Source organism: Petaurus breviceps, unplaced genomic scaffold, assembly GCF_028583685.1.
Source record: "Petaurus breviceps papuanus isolate PSGF00001 unplaced genomic scaffold, PetGlider_PUasm1.0 139, whole genome shotgun sequence".
Taxonomy (NCBI): Eukaryota; Metazoa; Chordata; class Mammalia; order Diprotodontia; family Petauridae; genus Petaurus; species Petaurus breviceps.
The window spans coordinates 618,892-639,011 of NW_027185697.1; the positions used below are offsets into that span (position 1 = coordinate 618,892).

Consider the following 20,120-nt stretch of genomic DNA (forward strand, 5'->3'; position numbering starts at 1 on the left):
CTTCCTTCCTTCCTTCCTTCCTTCCTTCCTTCCTTCCTTCCTTCCTTGGCAAGCTGTGTGCCTTGGCTCTTGCCTGCCTTGTCCATTTTGTGTTTCCTTTTCTTAGTAAGTGACCAACTGAACATTATTCTTGAGATGGTTGTGTCCAAACCATCTGGAGGCAACTTCATGGATTTGAGGGTTCCAGAGGGTCTCTAGGAAAGATTGAGTGCACAACTAAACTCTATTCCTACATAGCATTAGTCCCACCAAGTTAGTCCAGAAGGTCATTCCCAAAGATTGCTCCTTGTTTCTTGGTGGAACCATTCTCACAGGCTGCCAAACCCAACCTATATTTAGACTTCCAGATCTCCCTGGCTCACAAGATCTCCTAAGCCAAGATCAGAGACTCTACTCCCTACACATAGAAAAGAAAAGAACTCACAAATAGGCCAAGGAGGCCTCAATTCTTGGGGACCATATAGCTTCAGAAGAGGAGAAGATCTCGCAGCCCTATACCCGATAGCATAATCCCTTACTGCACACCAGGAGCGAAGGGCACCTTGATCCTCCAGCCACAAGTGCTGCCAAGAGATGACCAGAGCTGACTCAGGTCCTTTTGAAGATTCTGATGGTTCTAACTACACTACAATGGGAAAAAAAAAAAACTCCTTCCAGTTACATGTGAAGTCAGCTAGAACCTAGGTGGAGTGTCTATACACGATTGGGTTCCCTCCCGTGTCACCTCTGTTCCTCTCAGAAATAGCTCCCTAGACTCCTCTGTGTGATGCTGTCTGAGCAAGTTGATGGGGTCTGTACCTTTGCCAAACCCGTTTCCACTATGGCGACCTGCAAACCGCTTTATGTTCTAAGGAGGTTTCAATATTGGCATCCTAAGATGTTCTAACAGTAGTTACAGGTTAAGCTACTGAATCCTGTTTTGGTTTACTTTGTCAGTGTATACTGTGAATCTTTTGTGTCTGATTTTGTATAGAAACTAAATACCTGTTCTATATCTGATTCACATTGTACATTGTATACCTTTTAACTCCCCATTTTGTCAAGATCCGAATGTCAGCCACAACCTAAGGTTTGAGTGCTTTTTTCCAGGGATATTGGGTTTGGGGCTATAATGAGCCAAAAAAAAATGAGAAATGGAAGTCTATCCTCCTCTGTCATTATCCAACATTTAATCCAGTGTGTAAGTCCAGAACAGAAGGGTCCCTTAGAAGAGGGAAGTAGGTGCAGGACCCTAGACCCTTGGGTCTAACAGCAGTTCTTTTTTTCTTTTTGGAGAGGGGAAGGTAGAGCACTTGGGGTTAAACGACTTGCCCAAGGTCACACGGCTAGTGTTAAGTGTCTGAGGCCAGATTTGAACTCAAGTTCTCCTGACTCCAGGGCCAGTGCTCTATTCACTGTGCCACCTAGCCACACCCAACAGCAGTTCTTTAATGTATAATTGCTATTATAATAATTACTAGTACAATTCAATTTATGATGATCACTATAGTATAATATTTATATAATATAGTAATTCAAATTATAATAATCATTAGTATAATTCAATGGGGGTAACTAGGTGGCATTGCAGTAGATAGATTGCCAGGCCTGGAGTCAGGATGATTCATCTTCCTGAGTTAAAATCCAGCCTCACACACTTACTGGCTGTGTGACCCTGGGCAAGTCACTTAACCCTGTTTGCCTCAGTTTCCTCATCTGTCAAATGAGTAGAAAAAAGAAATGGTAAGCCACTGCAATATCTTTGCCAGGAAAACCCCAAGTGGGGTCACGAAGAGTCAGACACGACTAAAAAACAACTGAACAGCAACCACAAAAGTATAAATCATTGCTTTGCTTCTTGAGTTTCCAGACCTTCTATAAACATGAGTGAAACAACCCAAATTCTATTCTTTTCCTAGCCCCCATTCTTCCCTCCTCTCCTTTGTGATCCACTTTTCCTTTGATAGGATCACAGGATTAGAGCTGGGGATGGGGGTGAGGGTTCAACTGCCTAGATCAATATCCTCTATTTACAGGTGAGCTGTAGAAAAATCAAATGACTTGCCCAGTTACACAGGCAGCTCATAAGCTCCTTGAGGTTGGGGACTTGTTTCTGCATTTCTAGTGCCTCACATGAAGGCACTTCATAAATGCATGCCAAGCGGAATCAATTTGGTGAATGTTAAAATGCTGAAATGTTGAATGTTGAAAACTATCTTTACATGTAATTGAAAAAAAAAATACTATTAAGTGTGTGTGTGTGGGAAGTGGAATCAATATTCCCAGTTGGGCTCTCAGAGACATCAGGTCCTCAGAATCCAAATCTGGATTGCTTTCCATTACAACAAGTCTCAGAGGCAGAGTTTAAATATAGTTTTTCCCAGTTTCGGATCTAGCCCTCTTTTTACCACATCACTTTATCTCTCCTCTCTTTCCCTTTTCTTACCTTTTTTCTTACCTTCCTTCCCTGCACTCATTCCATTTCCTTTTCTCCTTCCCATCCTGCTCCATTCACATGCCTCTCCACCAGCACCTTCATTTTAAAATTCTTCTTTTTTATTATTATGAACTTGATGAATTTCAGCAAATGAACATTTCTTCATAAAAAGAACAGAAAAAGAAGGTGGTACATGACACTGCATTGTGTATATCTTGGGTTTTTTAAAGTTATGTTCAATCTGACATGGTAGTTTCAAAACAGTCCTGCTTGTCTGCGTTTCCTTCCAGATTTCCCTTTGCATTGTATGTTTTTAATGTTTCTATGACTCTCTTTTATTTCTTTTCTTTTTTTGTTATCACTATTTCTTCTCTGTACCCCAATAACCCAACTCTCAAAAAAAGGTCCTCCTTTTGATAAGGATAATAAAAGGTTTTGAAATCCCTACCTCAGTCAGACATGATTAGGTTTCTAAAATGGATAAATAAAGGTTTTAAATATTTTATGATTCCTTTATTATATTAGAACCCTTTTTAAATTATCAAGATTATTTTTAAAATTATTTTATTTAATATTATTTATTATTTAAATTAAATTATCAATTATTATTAAATTGTCAAGAAGAAAGCAGTGTGATTATCTAACCAAAAGTCAACTATCACTTGGGGCCTTTAAACAGTGGAAGAAATTTCATTAGTTGTCCAGTCATGGACCGTCCATGGGCAAAAAACTTTACATTTAGGAGCTAAATATTCTGGGCCTCCACAAAGAAATCACTTTTGTGGAGTTGGGGGGCCAATGTCTTCTCTCTTCTTTCTTCCCTCTCTACGTTATTGGAGAAAGTGGACCAGTAGGAGATAAAACATCCATCTGGGAGCAAAGAGACACATGATAGACTCACAAGAGGTGGATTAAGAAAGATAGCTACCTAAAGGAGGAAGTGGCTTGAAGGAGCTAACAGAAGTATTGACTAGGGACCAATTCAGAGTCCCATAAAGAGGGGCCCCTAGAGGGAATCTGAACAGGACTGGAAGGACAAGGGGACTTCTAATAACCAGGAGTTGAGCTACCTCTTTGCCACATGTATTCTCTACACTTGTGTCTCTCTACTCTTGCACTTCATGTTTAAGTCCACTCTCCCCCCCAAAATGAAACTGTGTGTGCAAGGGGAAAGTACACCCTTGGTTTGGTGGGGGTGGGGAACAGGGAGAGTGATGTTTTAGTAACTACTATTCTTACTATACTTTCTCAATAAATACCTTTTCTAAAAGTGAAATAAAGTCTGACTGACTGATACCAATAGAAAACACACCAATGAGGGGGGCTCTTTTATCTCAACCCTGAGTAAATAAAAGTGCACCTGGGGATTCTCAACCCTAGAATATAAATGAAGGTTGGGGAGAGTGAATTCAGAGGAGGTGCCACAAAAGTCAAACAAAACAAATCCAACACATTAACTACTGCCCCTCCTTTTAAAATTCAATTTTATCTCATTTTCAGTTTTGAATTCTCTCCCTCCCATTTCCAGCCCCCCTTCAAGAAAGCAAGAAAAGTAAAACTTGTTACAAAACTATGTAGTCAAGCAAAACAAATTCCAGCATTAGCCGTACCCAATATATTGCAGATATGTACATGTATATGCATATACATATGTATTAAGGAGCAAACCAGAGTGAGGTCTTAGAGCAATAGCAGTAGAAGAATCACCCAGCTCCCAGTCTCCCCATTGCATATAAATTCAGAGGATTGGACCAGATCTCTAAGGTTCTCTCTGGCTTGAAATTCATCCTCCTAAGTGATGATCTTCATCCTTTTCATTTACATGGTGCTTTGTATATCTCTTAGTGCATTCACACACACACACACACACACACACACACACACACACACACTCCTTTGCGTTATGTTGATTTGTGTGAGCAAATTATTCCCACCCCCTTGAGCATAAACTCCCTGAAGGCAAGGACTTATTCATCTTTTCAGTCTTCCTGATGTCGAATTGAATTGTTTTTGCTTTTGACTTCCTTTCTTTTACAGGATGTAGTCTGACGCTCAGGCCCAAGCTGCCTGCCCTTCTTCCTCTACATTCTCTAGAAAAAATCATCTGCTCCTGAAGTTTCAGTCGACATCAGCCTCTGGACCTGAGTTAAAAATCCCATCTCTGATGCTCACATCCTGCGGGTGATGATTTTACCACCTCTGCCTCCTCATCTCTAAAATGAGGAATTGTATTAGATGGCCCAGTAGGTCCCGTCCAGCTTCAGATCCACAATCCTTTTCTCAAGTCGTGTGTTTCCATTTGTCTGCATTCTACAGGATGAATCATGACAACACATGTATTAAATATAGAAGATGTGTTAGTTACGTAAGAATGGATTTTCATGCATGAAGTGGCTGGATGGTGTTTGGTGGAGGGGAAGGGCAGAGAATCCAGGCCAAAGAGCAGGGGGACCATTTGGATAAGAAGGCAGGCTCAAGGTGTGTGGGAAAGACACTCCAAAGCTAAGCCAGGCTGGGCGGTCTTGAAGCAGGACTGAGAGGAACTTGGAAGAGAAGGCTGGGTTCAAGATGACTAAAAGAACTTCAGGGTGACTCTGGGCAAAAGAGCAAAAATTACTCCCTATCAGAATGCATGGGAATACATGCAATCCCAGTCACCCATTCATTAAGCAATGTTTTAATTAATAATGACTTAATTGAATTAATATGTCTACAACATAGTATGTATAGGAACCTGCCCCATGTCTGGACCCACCTTGTGGTATCCAATTTTCTTGACACCTTTCCTGATTTTTCTTTAATTTTCTCTCCCTTGAAATTATTTTGTCCTTAGTTACCTCTTACCTGGACTATTGCAATTGTCTTCTAATTGGTCTTTCTGCCACTAAGTCTCTCCCCATTCCAATCCAACTTACTCATAGTCACCATAGTATTTTTCTTAAAGCACAGGCCTGACTGTACCCCCATCCCCTCATTACTTCTGAGACAAAGTTGAATTCCTCTTTGGCTTCTTAAAATCATACCCAGTTCAGCCCCAAAATACCTTTCCAGACTCATTATATTGACTTTCTTTCCCCTAATGTGTGGTCCATCCAAATTGGTCTTCTCTCTGTTCTCCCATCGCCATTTTTGCCCTGCCCCCATGACCAGGAGCCTCATGTCTCCTCACCACTCACAGCCGCCACCCAAGCCCTCTTCTGACCACAGTGCCTGACTTAATAGATGCCTCATGATTGTCTGATTGAGCTTCGCCAGGAAGCCTTTCCTGATCCCTCTAAGTACCAGTGCCCTCAGTTTATACCGTCTATACCTATATGTGTACCTGTCTTCCATAATGGAATATAAGCTCTTTGAGATCAGGGGTCATATTGTTTTCCCCCCTTTCTGCCCCCAGGTAGGCATAGTGACTGGCACATGGTAGACCCTTAATAAATACTTGTTGATCACATATCTTTATTTACTTACTTGCATATATATTGTATTTCCCCAGCAGGATAGAAACTCCATGAGGACAGGGACTATTTTGTTTCTGTCATTATAGTTTCCAGTGACCAGTATAGTAGGCATAGTATAATATATCTTCAGAAATGAATATATTTTTTAAAATGACCATGGTTAATTTGCATAACATTTCACAAAGAAGTATTGTAAGACTTCCTTTAAGCTCACTAGGACCAGGAATTCTTTATCCAACAATTCTTTTTCTTGTCTTTTTGGAGGGGGGAAGGCAGGGCAATTGGGGTTAAGTGACTTGCCCAAGGTCACACAGCTAGTAAGTGCTAAGTGTCTGAGGCCAGATTTGAACTTAGGTCCTCCTGACCAGGGCCAGTGCTCTATTCACTGTGCCACCTAGCTGTCCCTATCCAACAATTCTTAGGCGGGGGTTCATGAACTTATTTTTTAACATGTTATGATAACCATTTCAGGGCAATTAGGTGGTAGAAAGACTTATCCTCTTGAGTTCAAATCTGGCCTCAGATACTTACAACATATGTGACCTTGGGCAAGTCATTTAACCTTATTTGCCTCAGTTTCCATATCTGTAAAATGAGCTGAAGAAGAAAATGGCAAACCATTCCATTATCCTTACCAAGAAAACCCCAGATGGGATCACTAAGAGTCAGACACTAAGAGTCAGACAAATGACTAAACAAACTGGTTTCTTTTTTAATCCTATGCATTTTATTTTATACATTTAAAAACCTTCTGAGAAGGGGTCCATAGGCTTTACCAGACTGCCAAAGGAGCACAGGATGCATAAAGAGTTAAGAATTCTTGCACCTCTATCCTTCTGCCACCCTCATCAAGAAACTGAGTGTTAGCCATGGCCCAGAATCACCTCTGTAATCTGGAGGGTGTGTGTGTGTGTGTGTGTGTGCATGTTTTACATACATAGGTTACTACTATAAATAAACCCCTTACTTCTGCCTGTTTACACCTCAGATTATCTCAAAGACTGACTTCTGAAATTTAATATCGAGTTCATTTTCTGCCCCTAGTGTTCATTCTGTTCTCTTTCCTCAAATTTGGATTCCTTCTTGGTCGCTTGATTATCCAGGAAGTCACAGAACCATCCATTGAGAGCTGGAAGAGAAGCTAAGAGATTACTTGGGAGAATGCCCCAATTTTCTAGGGGAGGAAATGAGACTAAGGAAGTTAAGCATCATTGCTGAAGGACAGCCGTGAGCTGGAGAGTGTCCAGAGGAGAGCAACCAAGATGATGAAGGTTCTTGAGTCCATGTGCATGGGCAGGACTAGGGATGGTCAGCCTGAGGAAAAGTGGGGCTGGGCAGACAGGCTGTGTTCAAGTTTTTGAAGGGCTGACATTGAGGAAAAGGGATTAAATGGTCAATCACCGTCGAGGAGCATTTATGAAGCACTTATTATGAGCTAGCTGGGCAAAGGCAAAAGAAGGGCAAAAAGCATGATCTCTGACCGCAAAGAGATCCAATTCCAATAGGGAAGACAGCATGCAAAAACGACTATGTGATATACAGAGTGATGTCCACAGTGTGAATGGGAGGGAATCCTCAGGAAAGAAGGCACAAGCCTGCCGTGGGGCTGAAAGGGACCCGGGAGCCCTTCTACAGAACGTGGGATTTGAGCAGAGTTGGCAAGGAAGCCACGGGCTTGTTCCTTGTGGCCTAGAAGACAGACCCAGGAGCAAAGCATGGAAATTGAAAAGAAGCAAGCAAGTTTGGACTTTGCTTGCAGGAAAACCTCTTGTGGAGCTGTCCAACTTGGAATGGGCTTTCTTTCAGCGACGCGGGTTTCCCCTCTTTGGTGGGCTCCAAGCAGAGGCTGGGTAACCACTCGACAGTTTACATAGAAGAGATTCCTTGTACAAATGGGCTCGATGAGGACCATAGGAGTAGAACCCTCTCATGTTACAGATGAGGAAACTGAGGCCCAGGGACCTTTAATGATTTACGCAGTCACCAGGATAGCAAGAATCAGAGTCAGGACTGATGACTGCTGAGCTCTTCCATTTCTGGAATTTGTGACTTGCCCAGGTAGTAAAGGCATTGCTGGAATGCCGATCTCCTGGATGCTAAATCCAGAACTCTTTCCGTGAATCACACAGCTGCTTCCTCCTCTATTTTCTCACTAGTTTCTTCCTCTTGATTTCTACACCCACCACATTCATCTAGACTTTCATCCCCAGTCTACCTTTTAGAAGCTTTCCATGCCTCTAGTTTCCCCCTGCTTCTCTGTTCTGCTCATTGACTAGAAGAATGCATCTTAAACAGTGTCTGATAACACCCTTGCCCATTGCTTGTGTCAGACAAACTGACCTGTCTACTCTTTACAGCACAGAGTTGCCTCAACTTTTGCAGAAATGAACCCTTTTCCCCAAGAGCTCTCCTTGACTCCTATCCACTTACTCCAGGATCCTCCTCCCTCTTTCATTCCTTCCTGAATCTTGGGTTTCTAGTGAAGGAAATGTCTATATCCCAGTATGTTCTGCATTCTTGATTATAATATTACTACTATTCTCTGTGCTGAGTAAACATTTTTGATTAAAATGACCTAAATATTTATTTCTAGAACTTCTGAAATTATGCTTTGATCATGGTTTCCCTAAGCTTTGTTGTTGTTCAGTCATGTCTGACTCTTCATGACCCCATGGGTATTGTCCATAAAGTTTTCTTGGCAAGATTAATGGAATGGGTTGCCATTGCCTTCTCTGGCTCATTTTACAGATGAGAAACTGAGGCAAACTGGGTTAAGTGACTTGCCCAGGGTCACATAGCTCCTAAGTATCTGAGGCTGGATTTGGTCTCAAATCTGTCTGCCCTCAAGCCCAGGACTCTATCCAGTCCAGGGCTTCTTAAAGTTTTTCCACTCCCGACCCGGTTTGCTGGCATTGTGTGACCTGAAGGCATGGGCAGTGGAAAGTGCCCATGCTTTGTGTTCATAACCAAGGCCGCAGTGAAATTTCAGGATGCAACACAGGCAAGTGCTGCCAGAAACACCTCGGATTCATTATATGTTTGATTTTTAATTAATTTTGTCGTGCATTCAGAAACCTTTCACTGTTGCCAATTTTTTCTCAACCCCATATGGGGTTGAGACTCACAGTTTAAGAAGTGATACATCTAGTTCAATCCTGCATGTTTGAGATTCTACTATAAATAGCTGAACAATGTATTTCAAACTCCATCCCCCACAAAACAAGGCCAGGGTTCTAGTCCCAGGTCCACCGCTACCTGTGCAATTTGGGCCAGCCATTGACCTGCTCTGAAACTGTTTAAATCTTACATTTATAGGGTGCATGTGTGGATTAAATATTTGTGTGATCAGTTCTGCAGATCACTGGGCCCCTACCACCCTTAGCCATGAAATTTTCCAGACCTTATAACCTCCATCTACAGTGTGACATATAAAAAAACCAAATTCATGAATATAATTTGGAGAGGGGGAATCAAAAAAGGCCTTGTGAAGACAATACTGTATGTTACCTGTCTTCCTAAATAGAATGTAAATTCTGTGAAGGTAGGGTTTCTTTCTTCTTTGTCTTTGTCTTTGTTTCGTCCAGGGCCTAGCTCTGTCTGGCACAAATATTAAGCACCTAATACTTGTTTATTCATCTGTCTCAGTGACCCTAAATGGCCATGGTCCCACCTTTTTTATGACACAAATTCTTAAGAATTCTTACACTGGAGTACCCTGGGACCCAGCCCAGAGTTATCCCTAATAACAGCTCCTGGAGACCATTTGTGGGAAGATATAGTCAAGCAGTTTAGATGGAGGCCTCCCCTCCACTAAACATCCCTAGCTCCAACTTGACGTTTTCACTCTTTGGTGGATTTCTCTAAAACTTTCTTTTTAGCTTCTTGGGAGTAACTATCTCCATAGGTGTCCTCCCCAGACTTTACCTTTACTTGTGCCAAGTGGTATTTCTTGGGTTTCACAGATTAGAGCTGGAATGTCATCCTTTTGATTTTGAAATTCACACCCAGTGGGATGAGAACACTTACCGAGATCCATTAGTAATAAGTAGCAGGTAGGATTTGAACCCAGGCTCTCTGACTCCCAAATGCAGAGCTTCCTTCTCCCTTTGCTTGTTCCTTAAGCTTCAAGGGGAAACTAAATTCCAGAACATAACTTTCCCTTTTATTCCCAGAGGATGTCTTGCTCAGTTTTTTGCACATGTCCCAACTCTCCAGGTCAGCAGTCCAGGGAAGGTTCCATACAGTGCATTTATGCTCATGAGAACCCCCAGCCTCCTTCAAGGCTTAGTTTGGCCAACTTCCTCCTTCAAACCTTTGCTGATGCCCACACTCCCTCCTCAGATTTCCCTAGGATCACATTTAAAACTGGAAGGAGTTAGCAATAGAGCTCAGACACACACAAAAGAGGCTCAGGTTTTGACTTGCTCAACATGAAATTTGGATTTACCTGTTCCATTGCCCTCCCCTTCCTGGTCCCCCACCCCCACCCCTTTCCCCATCAGCTCCTGGAAGGATGATTCCCCTCTCTGTTCTTACATCCATAATCTGAGGTCTGCAAACTTCCGGGGAAGGCAGGTGCAAAGGTCTTCTTTTGTAGCTTGAATAGGTCTAAAGATCTCTACCTATTATGTGTTGAATTAAATATTTTAGGATTGAGAAAATTGGATCTATTTTCACACTGTGTATGTTTTTCTAAACTTCAATTATAGAATTTTAATTTGGCTCTAATTTTCTGTCAGCTACCTGGAAGTCCCCTCTTCCCCCCGCGCTCCCCCCCCCCACACACACAAGGGGTAAAAAAGCAGTGAAGGGAGGGGTAGGGAGAAAGGCGTGGGGGAGGGAGTGAGCAAGAGCAAAGCCGCCTCCTGTGGGGAGGCTAGTATATTTTTACCAAATCCCAGGACGGCCTTATCATCTGGGAGGATCGGGTGAAACATACATCTCCAAGTTAGTTACAGGAAGGACTTGTGATGAGGAAAGCCTCACTTTTATTTAGCATTTGCTACAAAGGGAATTCCATTTCTAAAAGTCCTATGGGAGGCAGCCATTTGCTCCGGGCTTTCTTTCGGCATTGAGCTAGGTCTGCCTCGTTGGCAGCAATGTTGGAGGGGTGCTGCATGCCCACCAAGGGCATATAACCAGGGAAGTGATTGAGGCCACAGCAAGCATTTCACAATGTAATCTTTATTTTCATCAGTCATACAAATAACTTTCTATAATATGGCAGGGCAACCTGGTGAGAATGTGGCAGTTTGTTGAGATTGTGCAGTCCAGTGACGAACCCTCTGTGGAGTGGTGACTGCCCAAGTCGCTGGCCCTCTTTCCCAAAGCATCTTGCTTTTAAATGTGGATAATGCAGGTGGCTATCTACGTTCCCTCGAAACCAGGCCCGGGGTAGGGGGTGGGGAGGCCCTTCACGGTGCGTGTCTCTCCAGGGATCTAGGAAATCTCACTCCGCTTCTCTTGCTCAATCGCTGCAGGACCAGAAGATTTATTTTAGCTCCGGGGTCCCAGAGGAGGGAGGTGGGCACATGGGGAGATGGGCGGGGTGAAGTTGGAGGGGAATGCCGGAAGGAGACGGGCTAGGAGGAGGCCTGGGGGTCTCTCCCAGGGTGGGCCATGCCCGGGGCGGGGCGGGGGGGTGGTCCAGGGGCTTCGGGGAGGCAGCACTCACTCTCTTTGGTAGGCAGAGTGTTCTTCTCCTGCGTCTCCGTCTTTTTGAGCTTGGCCTTGTCGAAGCTAGCGATCTCCCCCATGTCGGGCTTGTCTGCCATCTTCGGATCTGGAGAAGCCTGGGGGTCAAACGGACGGGGCTGACCGGGACGGAGCCGCCCCGCCCCGCGCTCTCCGGACGCCCACCCCGCACTGCCCGTTCGGGACCGGTCTCCCAGGCCGAAGGCGGCTCCGCAGCCGCTCACGGTCAGGATCTCCCAGCGCCGCCGCCGCCGCCACAAGCCCGAGGGCTCCACGTCCGCTGCCGCCACCGCCCCAGCAGCCAGCCCCGCCGCGAGCCCTCCAGTCCTGTACGGCCCGGCGGCGGTTCCTGCACGGAGCACGCGCGCGGGGCCGGGAGGGAGGGGCGCTCGCCCGCCGTCCGGCCGTGTCCGGCCGTTTCTACGTCTGCCGGCCAGGCGGGGTGACCCCACGAGCCGCGCCCCGCCCGAGCTCACCTCGTCCGCAGTCGCGCTTCGCTCCCGACACCTCCTGCTCCTGCGGCTGCAGCCAGAGACAAAAGAGCGCGGCCCGCCCCGCGCCTTATATAGCCCTCCGCCCCCCACGGTCTGGCCCGCCCCTGGCCCGCCTCTTCCCGGGAGAGCACCACCTCCCGGGCCGCCGCCCACCCGCGAACATGCGGTCGGTCAGAGCCTGCAAACTAGGGGCGGTGGCCGGAGGCGTGTGCAGATGCAAGCACACCCGAGCACACCCGTGCACACATGCACATGCACAGCCATGCACGCACACACAAATATGCACGTTCTTTCCGGGCGCGGCGGGGACGTCCCAGACACACTCGAGCTCATTCCCGGGGTTGTGTCCCTCCCGACCCTCTTTCTCTTTTCTTTTTGCAAGGCCCTGTCTGCAAGACTGCAGAAGAGACCCTACAGAACCGCCCCTTCCGCCAAGTTTGAGGCCAGCCTGCTCGCGGCCGGTGCCCGCCAGACCTTTGTTTCTCCCGGGTCCGAGCGCACCCGCGGGCGTACACCCTGATTCCCGCGCTTGTGTTGGCGGGATCTGACCTGGATGTTCCATCCCCGCAGCCCCACCTGCGGTAGCCATCCGTGCTGTTGTGGCTCTTGCTGTTTCGGCTGCTGCTGCTCCTCTGGCCCCGAGTGGCATCCAGCACCTTATGCACAGAACCGCCTAGACCTGGCCGGAGGGACTCCTCCCGTGCACCGTCGCCACACCATGAAATCCCAAGAGCAGACAAGTTGGCCTCCCGGCTTTTCCCCGGAGACATGCTTTTTTTAATAGGCAGATTTTGCTCAGCTCCCATTCCCCAATGAGATGGGATCATACGGTAAAGGTGTGCATCTATGAATAGGTGTATATTTAACATATATGCAAGCACATATCCACATATGCTCACATGTGTAATATATATTTGTGTATTTCCATGCATATACATTTATATACACAGAGACGAGTGTATATACGTATGTGTATATAATATATATTACGCACACACACCCTCACTACTTCCTCTACATCCAAGCACATCCATCCATCCATCCACATTGCAGTTACAAATTAAGCTTTTCCAAGTTCCTGACAAGAAATTTCTCTACTCTGTTCCAACAGATTTAAGTTTTATTCTAAAATGAACCATCAAACAAAATTTAAAACTCCCACCGTTTCTTAACCCTCCCCCTCTTAAATCATACTCGCTGAGAAAATCATGCATTCGAATGTGATGCTTTCGTTTAGCTCCTGCAAAGTCACAGTAGAGAATGGGCACGGATGGAGAAGAGTGGGGCAGACGGCGTGCTGCTGCTCCCGCCTCCCCAAATCCCGACACCCTACCCCTCAACCAGGTGGGTCTTCATTTCTCCTGTCCTTCACCTGCTTTCTTATTCCGGTCTTTGCTTCCAGATTCATTTCTCTAACCCAGCAGCGTTTTCTTTGCATCTCACAGGGAGCAGTGAGCCCCATACTGAGATATGTAAACGAATTTCAGTTTCCTGCCCCGGGTTTGTCCCCCCCAGCCTTACCCCACCTGGTCTGAAGGGCCATGATTGAAGGAAGGCAGGGTAGGGGTATCAGTAGGGGATCTGTAGGGGATCAGGCCAAAATTTATTCAGAAAGAGACACGGTAGCGTGGTGCGGGGGGGGGGGGAAACCCCTGGTTCTGGAAGCCAAGGACCTGTTTTCCAATTCTTCCCCTTATGTTTGTGTGTATGACCTCGGGCCAGATCCTCTACTGTGAGAAATAATGGCTGTTCTTGAAAACAAGCTCAGAGATTTCAGAAGATCCCTCCCACCCAAATCTGAGTGTAACAGTGGCCAATGCAGGGCATGCACCTGCCCCTGGCCAATAGTTCATTAGATCCACTACTAGGGCAGGACCTTTAAATTATACATACATACATACATACATACACACGCACATACATACACAAATACATACAAAGATATACAAGACACATGTGTGTGCATGCATGTTTATATATACATATATACACACATATAGAGAGGAGAGAGAAGGAGGGTGAGAGACAGAGGGGAGAAGAAAGGGAGGGAAGGGGAGACAGATCAGGGAGAGGGAGAGAGAGACAGAGATAGAGCTTTTTCTGTTAAATTTGTTGTATGGTAAGGAGACCGTCTGTGCTCAACCACAGCTAGACAGAATTCACCACCTGAGTTACCCACCTTTCCAGTGAAAGTATGTTTCCTTTGAACTTGTTACTTTCAAGTTTCAAAAGATTTTAGCTCTAGAGGCTGGTATGTTGAAGGCATGCTTGATCTGTCTCTCAGCCCTGTATTTTTCAGACTCTTGCCTGTCCTCAGGAATGCTCTGGTGTGAGTTGGGCTGGCACTGTATCTGGATTAGAGGGGTGCACAGGACTCAGGGACCATTTCTGTCACATCAGCTATGCCTGCTCTTGCTTCTTTCCTCTTCTGTCTATGCTGGCCCAGTCCCCAACTGGTAAATCCCTGGAGAAGCCATGGTGTCTCTAGCCACTTCCATTACCTTCATTTTAGACCCCAGATAGCGTCACCCACAGAACTGAGTAGCTGTAACAGGTTTTGATGTGCCTGGCACGTATTAGATGCTTAATAAAATGCTTGTGAATTGTTTGAACCCAAGCATTCTGACTCCAAATACTTCTTAGGCAAGGAAAAAAAAAAGTAGGGACATTACCGTGGCCAAAAAACTGGGGAAGAAAGAGGTTAGGGAAAATGGTGATATGTAAATATAGTTGCAAATACTATTAACTCAGATTTTTCTAATGACTTTCTTGTAAAGAGCTTAGTTTTTCATGTGTAATTCTCACAGATTTAAACTTCATTTTAAACTTAGCCATCAGTCAAAAACACAGCTCCCTTTGCTTATTATTTGTGTGCAGACAATTATTGTAGTTTTTTGACTTCTCATGTACCCAATTACCACAAAACAACCCCTCTGGATACTTTATTTTCTGTTTTCCATCTTGGATATGATATGCACAATCTCCAGTCTCTTCTTTTAATGAATTTCCTTTAGGACTCATGTTATTTTTTCCCATCTGTATTGTGAACATTTTGCTCTTATTTAGCTGATAGCCAAATTTTCCTCTGTTATCCTGTTTTACTTCTTAACCTGGCTTTGAAAATAGACACTAACTTACTCACCCAAGGTAAGTAGTTTATTATACCAAAAAAATGAAAAAAGAAATTGATGACGTTATCCTCTATCAGGACCGCTCCTCAAGAAGTGAGGCTGATACCAAAACATACATAGGTACTATATATCTAAATCTATATATAATGTATAAAGTCAAGTATTCAATTAACAAGCATTTATCTCTCCCTCCCATGCCCTACCAAATTGAAAAAAAGAAGAGAAGAAGAAATCCCTTAACAGATATGCATAGACAAGCAAAATAGATTTCATCAGCCAAGTCCAAAAATGTATGTTTCATTTTGTTTCTTGTAGCCATCATCTCTCTGTGAATAATATGTTTCATCATCAGTGCTCTGGAATCATGGCTGGTCATTGCATCAAGCAGAATTCTTAAGTTTGTCAAAGTTGTCTTTGCAGTGTTTTTATTGTATAAATGGTTCTCCTGGTTCTGCTCATTTCATTCTCCATCAGTTCATACAAATCTTCCTGGGTTTCTCTGAACCCATCTATTTTTATTCCATTCATGTTATTTTCAGCCACATTTAAACAAGAGGTCCTACAAATAATTTTGTACTTGTGAATCCTTATTTTCCTTTGATCTCTTTAGAGGTATAGGCCTAATAACAGTATTTTTGAGTGAAAGAGTATGTACAATTCAGTGCAATTCTGGGCCTAGTTCCAGTTGCTTTCCAGAAAGGCTGTACCAACAGTGCATTGTTTTTGTGTCTGCTTTCCCATAGTCCTTCCAATATTTGTCATTTTTTGTTATCTTTGTAAATCTTATAGGAATAAGGTGGAACCTTGAAGTTATCATTTGAGGAAGATCAAGAGGCCAGTGTCACCAGACTGAAGTAAAGTGTAAGAAGACTAGAAAGGTGGGGAAATTGGGGGAGAGGTTTAGGTTATGAAGGGCTTTGAATGCCAGAGGATTTCCTACTTGATTCTGGAAATGACAGTCACTGGAATTTGTGGATTTGGCAGGGGTGCCACATACCAGATCTGCACTTTAGGAAGATCTCTGACAGGCTAATTCAGGATGGATTGTAGTGGGGAGAGATTGTGGCAGGGAGGCCAACCAGGAGACTTTGAAATAGTCCAGAGATGAGGAGCTCTACCAGGGTAGTAGAGGGGGTTATAAGAAAGGTTTTATTAAAGTAAAATAAACAGGTCTTGACAACAGGTTAGATAAAGGAGGGGGGTGAATGAGAGTGAGAGGAACAGGATGGCACCAAGGTTGTGAGCCTGGGGGCCAAGAGGATCCCAACACCCTAGGTGCCATCTACAATTATAGGAAAGTCTGGAAGGGAGAACGGCTTGGGAGAGGGAGGGAGATACAAGTTCAGTGTTGATCATGTTGAATTTCAGATGTCTACCAGAATCCAGTTTGCGACATCAGAGACATTAGGGCACATTAAGCACATCTGGGAATCGTCAGTCTAGAGACGATAATTAAATCCATAGGAGTTGATGAGATCACCAGGTGAAGTGGTATACAGGGAGAAGGGAAGAGGACCCAGAACAGAGTCCCCATGGGACAGTAGTGCTTAGCAGGCATGCCCTACATGAACAAAGGAAACTGAGACTCTGTCAGATACAAAGCTATACTGATCCATAAGCTCTCCTTCTGGACTTAGCCCTCTGCTTGTCTCCCCACCCCTACTTATCTCGATGGTTTGTGCAGTCCTCCATTTTTATTCTTGTCTCCAAATTCGGATCTCTACTAAAGGCTTGTCAGGACTCCTCAGATTCTGAGTCCCCTGGCCTGTTCCTGCTTCCTTCCTTTCGACTCCTCTTCTTCCTCCATTTGCACCACCTGGCAACATCCTCATGTCCTTGTGCAAGACCCTCCCCATTTCTTCCCTTCCCCACCCACTCCATCCCAGAGTTTTCTCCAATGAATAGCAGCTTCCTCTGGATGGCAGACGATAAAAGTTTAGTTCCATTATTGCCTCGAAGCTGTGGGTCACTGAAGCCATGGGCAACCTGAACCTGTTACAGATAGATTTCTTGGGTCTGCCAATAGGGATTCCATGTCGTTGTTCAATGAACATTTCTATGGAATTGAATTGTGCTTTGGTTCACCTGGATGTCATTGGAGTACCAAAGCTGCTCAACCTCTCACTTCCTAGTCAAGATCACATCCGGTCCATTTCCCATCCTTGTGGGTTCTTCAACTATTTGTTCTGAAAAATCACTGTTTTTTAAAAAAAAATTAGATACACACTCGGCACTTAAACCTAGCACTTACTGAATGTTGAAGTGAATAAAAATGTCACTTCCTCCTCTTGTCACAATGACGTGTCTCACCCATATGTGTCAGAAAAATAAAGTTCCTTGTTATTACTACCTTGACCAATTTTGCGGCTCCCCAAGGCTCAATTAACATCTCTATCTATCTCAGTCTCCTCATTCTGACCTGTAATATATTCCTGCTGCTGCTTTAAAAATTATGTTAGTTGACTTCACATGTATAATTGATATCAAATTGCTTGCCTGTTCAAGAAGGGAGAAAGGGCAGAATGGAAGGAGAGAATTTGGGACTCAACATTTTTTTAAAAGATTGTTAAAATGTTTTATATGTAATTGGGAAATACTAAACAAAATAGAAATATTTTTCAAAATTTTGTGAGTGTAGAATTTACATTTACAAAAATTCTGTAGCACTTTTTTTCTGATGACATTTTTTGCCGTGTTGTTAAATAATCCCTCACCTAGAACCCTACATCTCCCTCCCATCTTTCTCTCTCCCTTTGCTCTCCATAGAGTTTGTAGCCTGGAATAAATGTGACCCTTGATTATTTTCTTACCCTTCCCATCATAAAGGACACTAAGTTTCTGAGATACCAGCCATATCACAACTCTTCACTGTCTTGCTCTCAGCTGCTACTATTCATCCATTTTATGACTTGGGCTTCTATCGTTGGTATAGAATGTAACTTGTTTTTGGTCTTTTTCCAGGCAAAAGGAGAAGGGGATGGCGGAGGAAGAGATGGATAGAAGGTGTCATGGAAGCAGTGAACATGAGCTTGAACAGACTTTGGGAGATAGTGGAAGGGCCTGATGGGTGATGGTCCATGGGGTCATGAAGAGCTGGACACAACTAGATGTCTGAACAAGAAACGACAAGGACATACCAGTGTGATGAGTCAATTTCTTTTTCAATTTATCTTTCAGAAGACTGTGAGAATTATGTGAACTGATAAAAAATGAAATAAGCAAAACCAGGAAGTCAATTTACACAGTGACTATGACAATGAAAATTGTTCAAAATGAAAATAAGGATTGTGAAGAAAGCACTGTGTGATTATAATGGCCAAACTTGCCCCCACGCCTGCTCCCTGCCAACAAGAGTCGAGAAGATGCACCTGTCTCCCTTTTTTTGCAGAAGAAAGGGACTACCAACATGGAATATTTATTTCCCTTTACTGCTAAATTTGGTTGATGTGGTGGGCAGTTTTGGGGGAACTGTTTTCCTTTTTAATCTCTGTTATAACAAAGGGATTTCTGGGGAGGGGTGGGGCGAGACAGATATAGTTGGAAATTAAGATGCAAAAAAAAAAAGATATTTTTGTTTTTTAAACTAAAAATGCCATGGAATTTCCTTCTCCCACCCAGGCAAGGTTCTCATTAATCCAAATTATGCTCTTCCATATTTATAGGCCTTCCTCAAGATTTTAGTCCCAAAATTGCACATTTTTAATGCCAGAAGTATGGTTGTCTCTGGTTGCTACTACCAAGTTCGCTATAGTGTGAGGGGGATGGATTGAATACTGGACCTAGAGTCAGGAAGACCTAGGTCCAAGTCCCACTTCTGACAGTTACTAGTTATGTTACCATGGGCAAGTCTACTTCTCTGAGACTGTTTTCACATCTGTAAAATGGGAATGATAATGCCCATGGCTATGAGTTGGACTAGACATCCTCTGTGGTCCCTTCAGACTCTGATTCTGTGATTTATCAGAGAGACTTTATATCCAACAGGAAGAAGAGATACTCTCTCCAAACAGACATGTATACAGAGAGATAATCACCCAAAGGAGGAAGCAGTGCCAGGGAATGTGAACTTTAGAAACAGAGAATTAGACTGTGGAGAAGAGCAGACATTAGGAAACTTCCCAGAACAGATGTTGTATGCATGGAGAGCTGTATGAAGACCAGGAGTTGGGAGTTGGCTTTGCCACAAATTTATCCTACGTGTGCTCCTTGCTACCATTGTGGTTGAAGTTCAGGCCATCCTCTTCCTATGGATGCTGCATGTATTTGTGGGAAAGTACATACCAGGTTTCTGGTAGGGGGTGGAGGGAATGTTTTGTAGCTACTATTTACTGATCTTAGTAAATATCTTTGATAAGAGTTGATTATGTCTACTGGGTGATTCTTAATAGGAAGTACACCAGTGAGAGCTCATGAGCTAAAGTGTTAGGAATTCATACCCATAGCATCACCCCTAGAAATGAAGCTGATAGCCACCCTTTGGAGACCCATCTCCTAAGTGCAAGTGTAGCTGAAGGAAGCAGTCCCCAACAGGATGTTACATTATTATTATTAAAGGGTAGAGTCTGATGTTGCTTGGACTTTTTATCTTATAACCTGTGGAGATAATCAAAGGAATTGTCCCTTATCTCCTGGACTAGAGCATTTGCTTTGGAACAAGGCATACATCGGAAGTTTTTTTTTAGGATATACACTCTGGTCTGTTGCTAAAGGAATACTAGAAGATGCCAAAGTTCTTATTTGGTCCTTTGTTGTCTCAAAGATGTTTGGCGATTAAGTCAGGGAAGAACTACCACCTAGACTATTAGTTAATGAGAGCTGTAGAAAGACTGAATCTCTCTCCTTTGATTTGTGCTATGGGGTTCTGTTTCGGGGGGGGGGTTTGTTTGTTTTTTGCTTTTTGGAGGACAATTGGGGTCAAGTGACTTGCCCA

General features: G+C 44.0%; 1 protein-coding gene and 1 long non-coding RNA gene across 3 annotated transcripts in view; one reads left to right on the top strand and one right to left on the bottom strand.

The window, feature by feature from the left end:
* The window catches only part of LOC138144521 (uncharacterized), a 66,981-nt gene extending 47,435 nt beyond the window's left edge, over nucleotides 1-19,546 (top strand). The window contains exon 2 of the long non-coding RNA XR_011163977.1: nucleotides 18,152-19,546. This is a non-coding gene — a long non-coding RNA (uncharacterized lncRNA). The remainder of the gene's footprint in view (nucleotides 1-18,151) is intronic.
* On the bottom strand, nucleotides 11,040-12,197 carry TMSB10 (thymosin beta 10). 2 transcript variants are annotated; one of them, XM_069065776.1, is made up of 3 exons: nucleotides 12,042-12,197; nucleotides 11,546-11,663; nucleotides 11,040-11,345 (listed from the first exon to the last, which is right to left on the bottom strand). In XM_069065776.1, exons 2-3 carry the CDS (start codon nucleotides 11,643-11,645, stop codon nucleotides 11,311-11,313), a joined length of 135 nt encoding a protein of 44 aa, XP_068921877.1. In that variant the 5' UTR covers nucleotides 11,646-11,663; nucleotides 12,042-12,197; the 3' UTR covers nucleotides 11,040-11,310. The 2 variants fall into 2 exon arrangements, with proteins under 2 accessions (XP_068921877.1, XP_068921886.1); XM_069065785.1 differs by having other exon boundaries at nucleotides 11,546-11,653; nucleotides 12,042-12,177.
* Nucleotides 19,547-20,120: the final 574 nt, after the last annotated feature.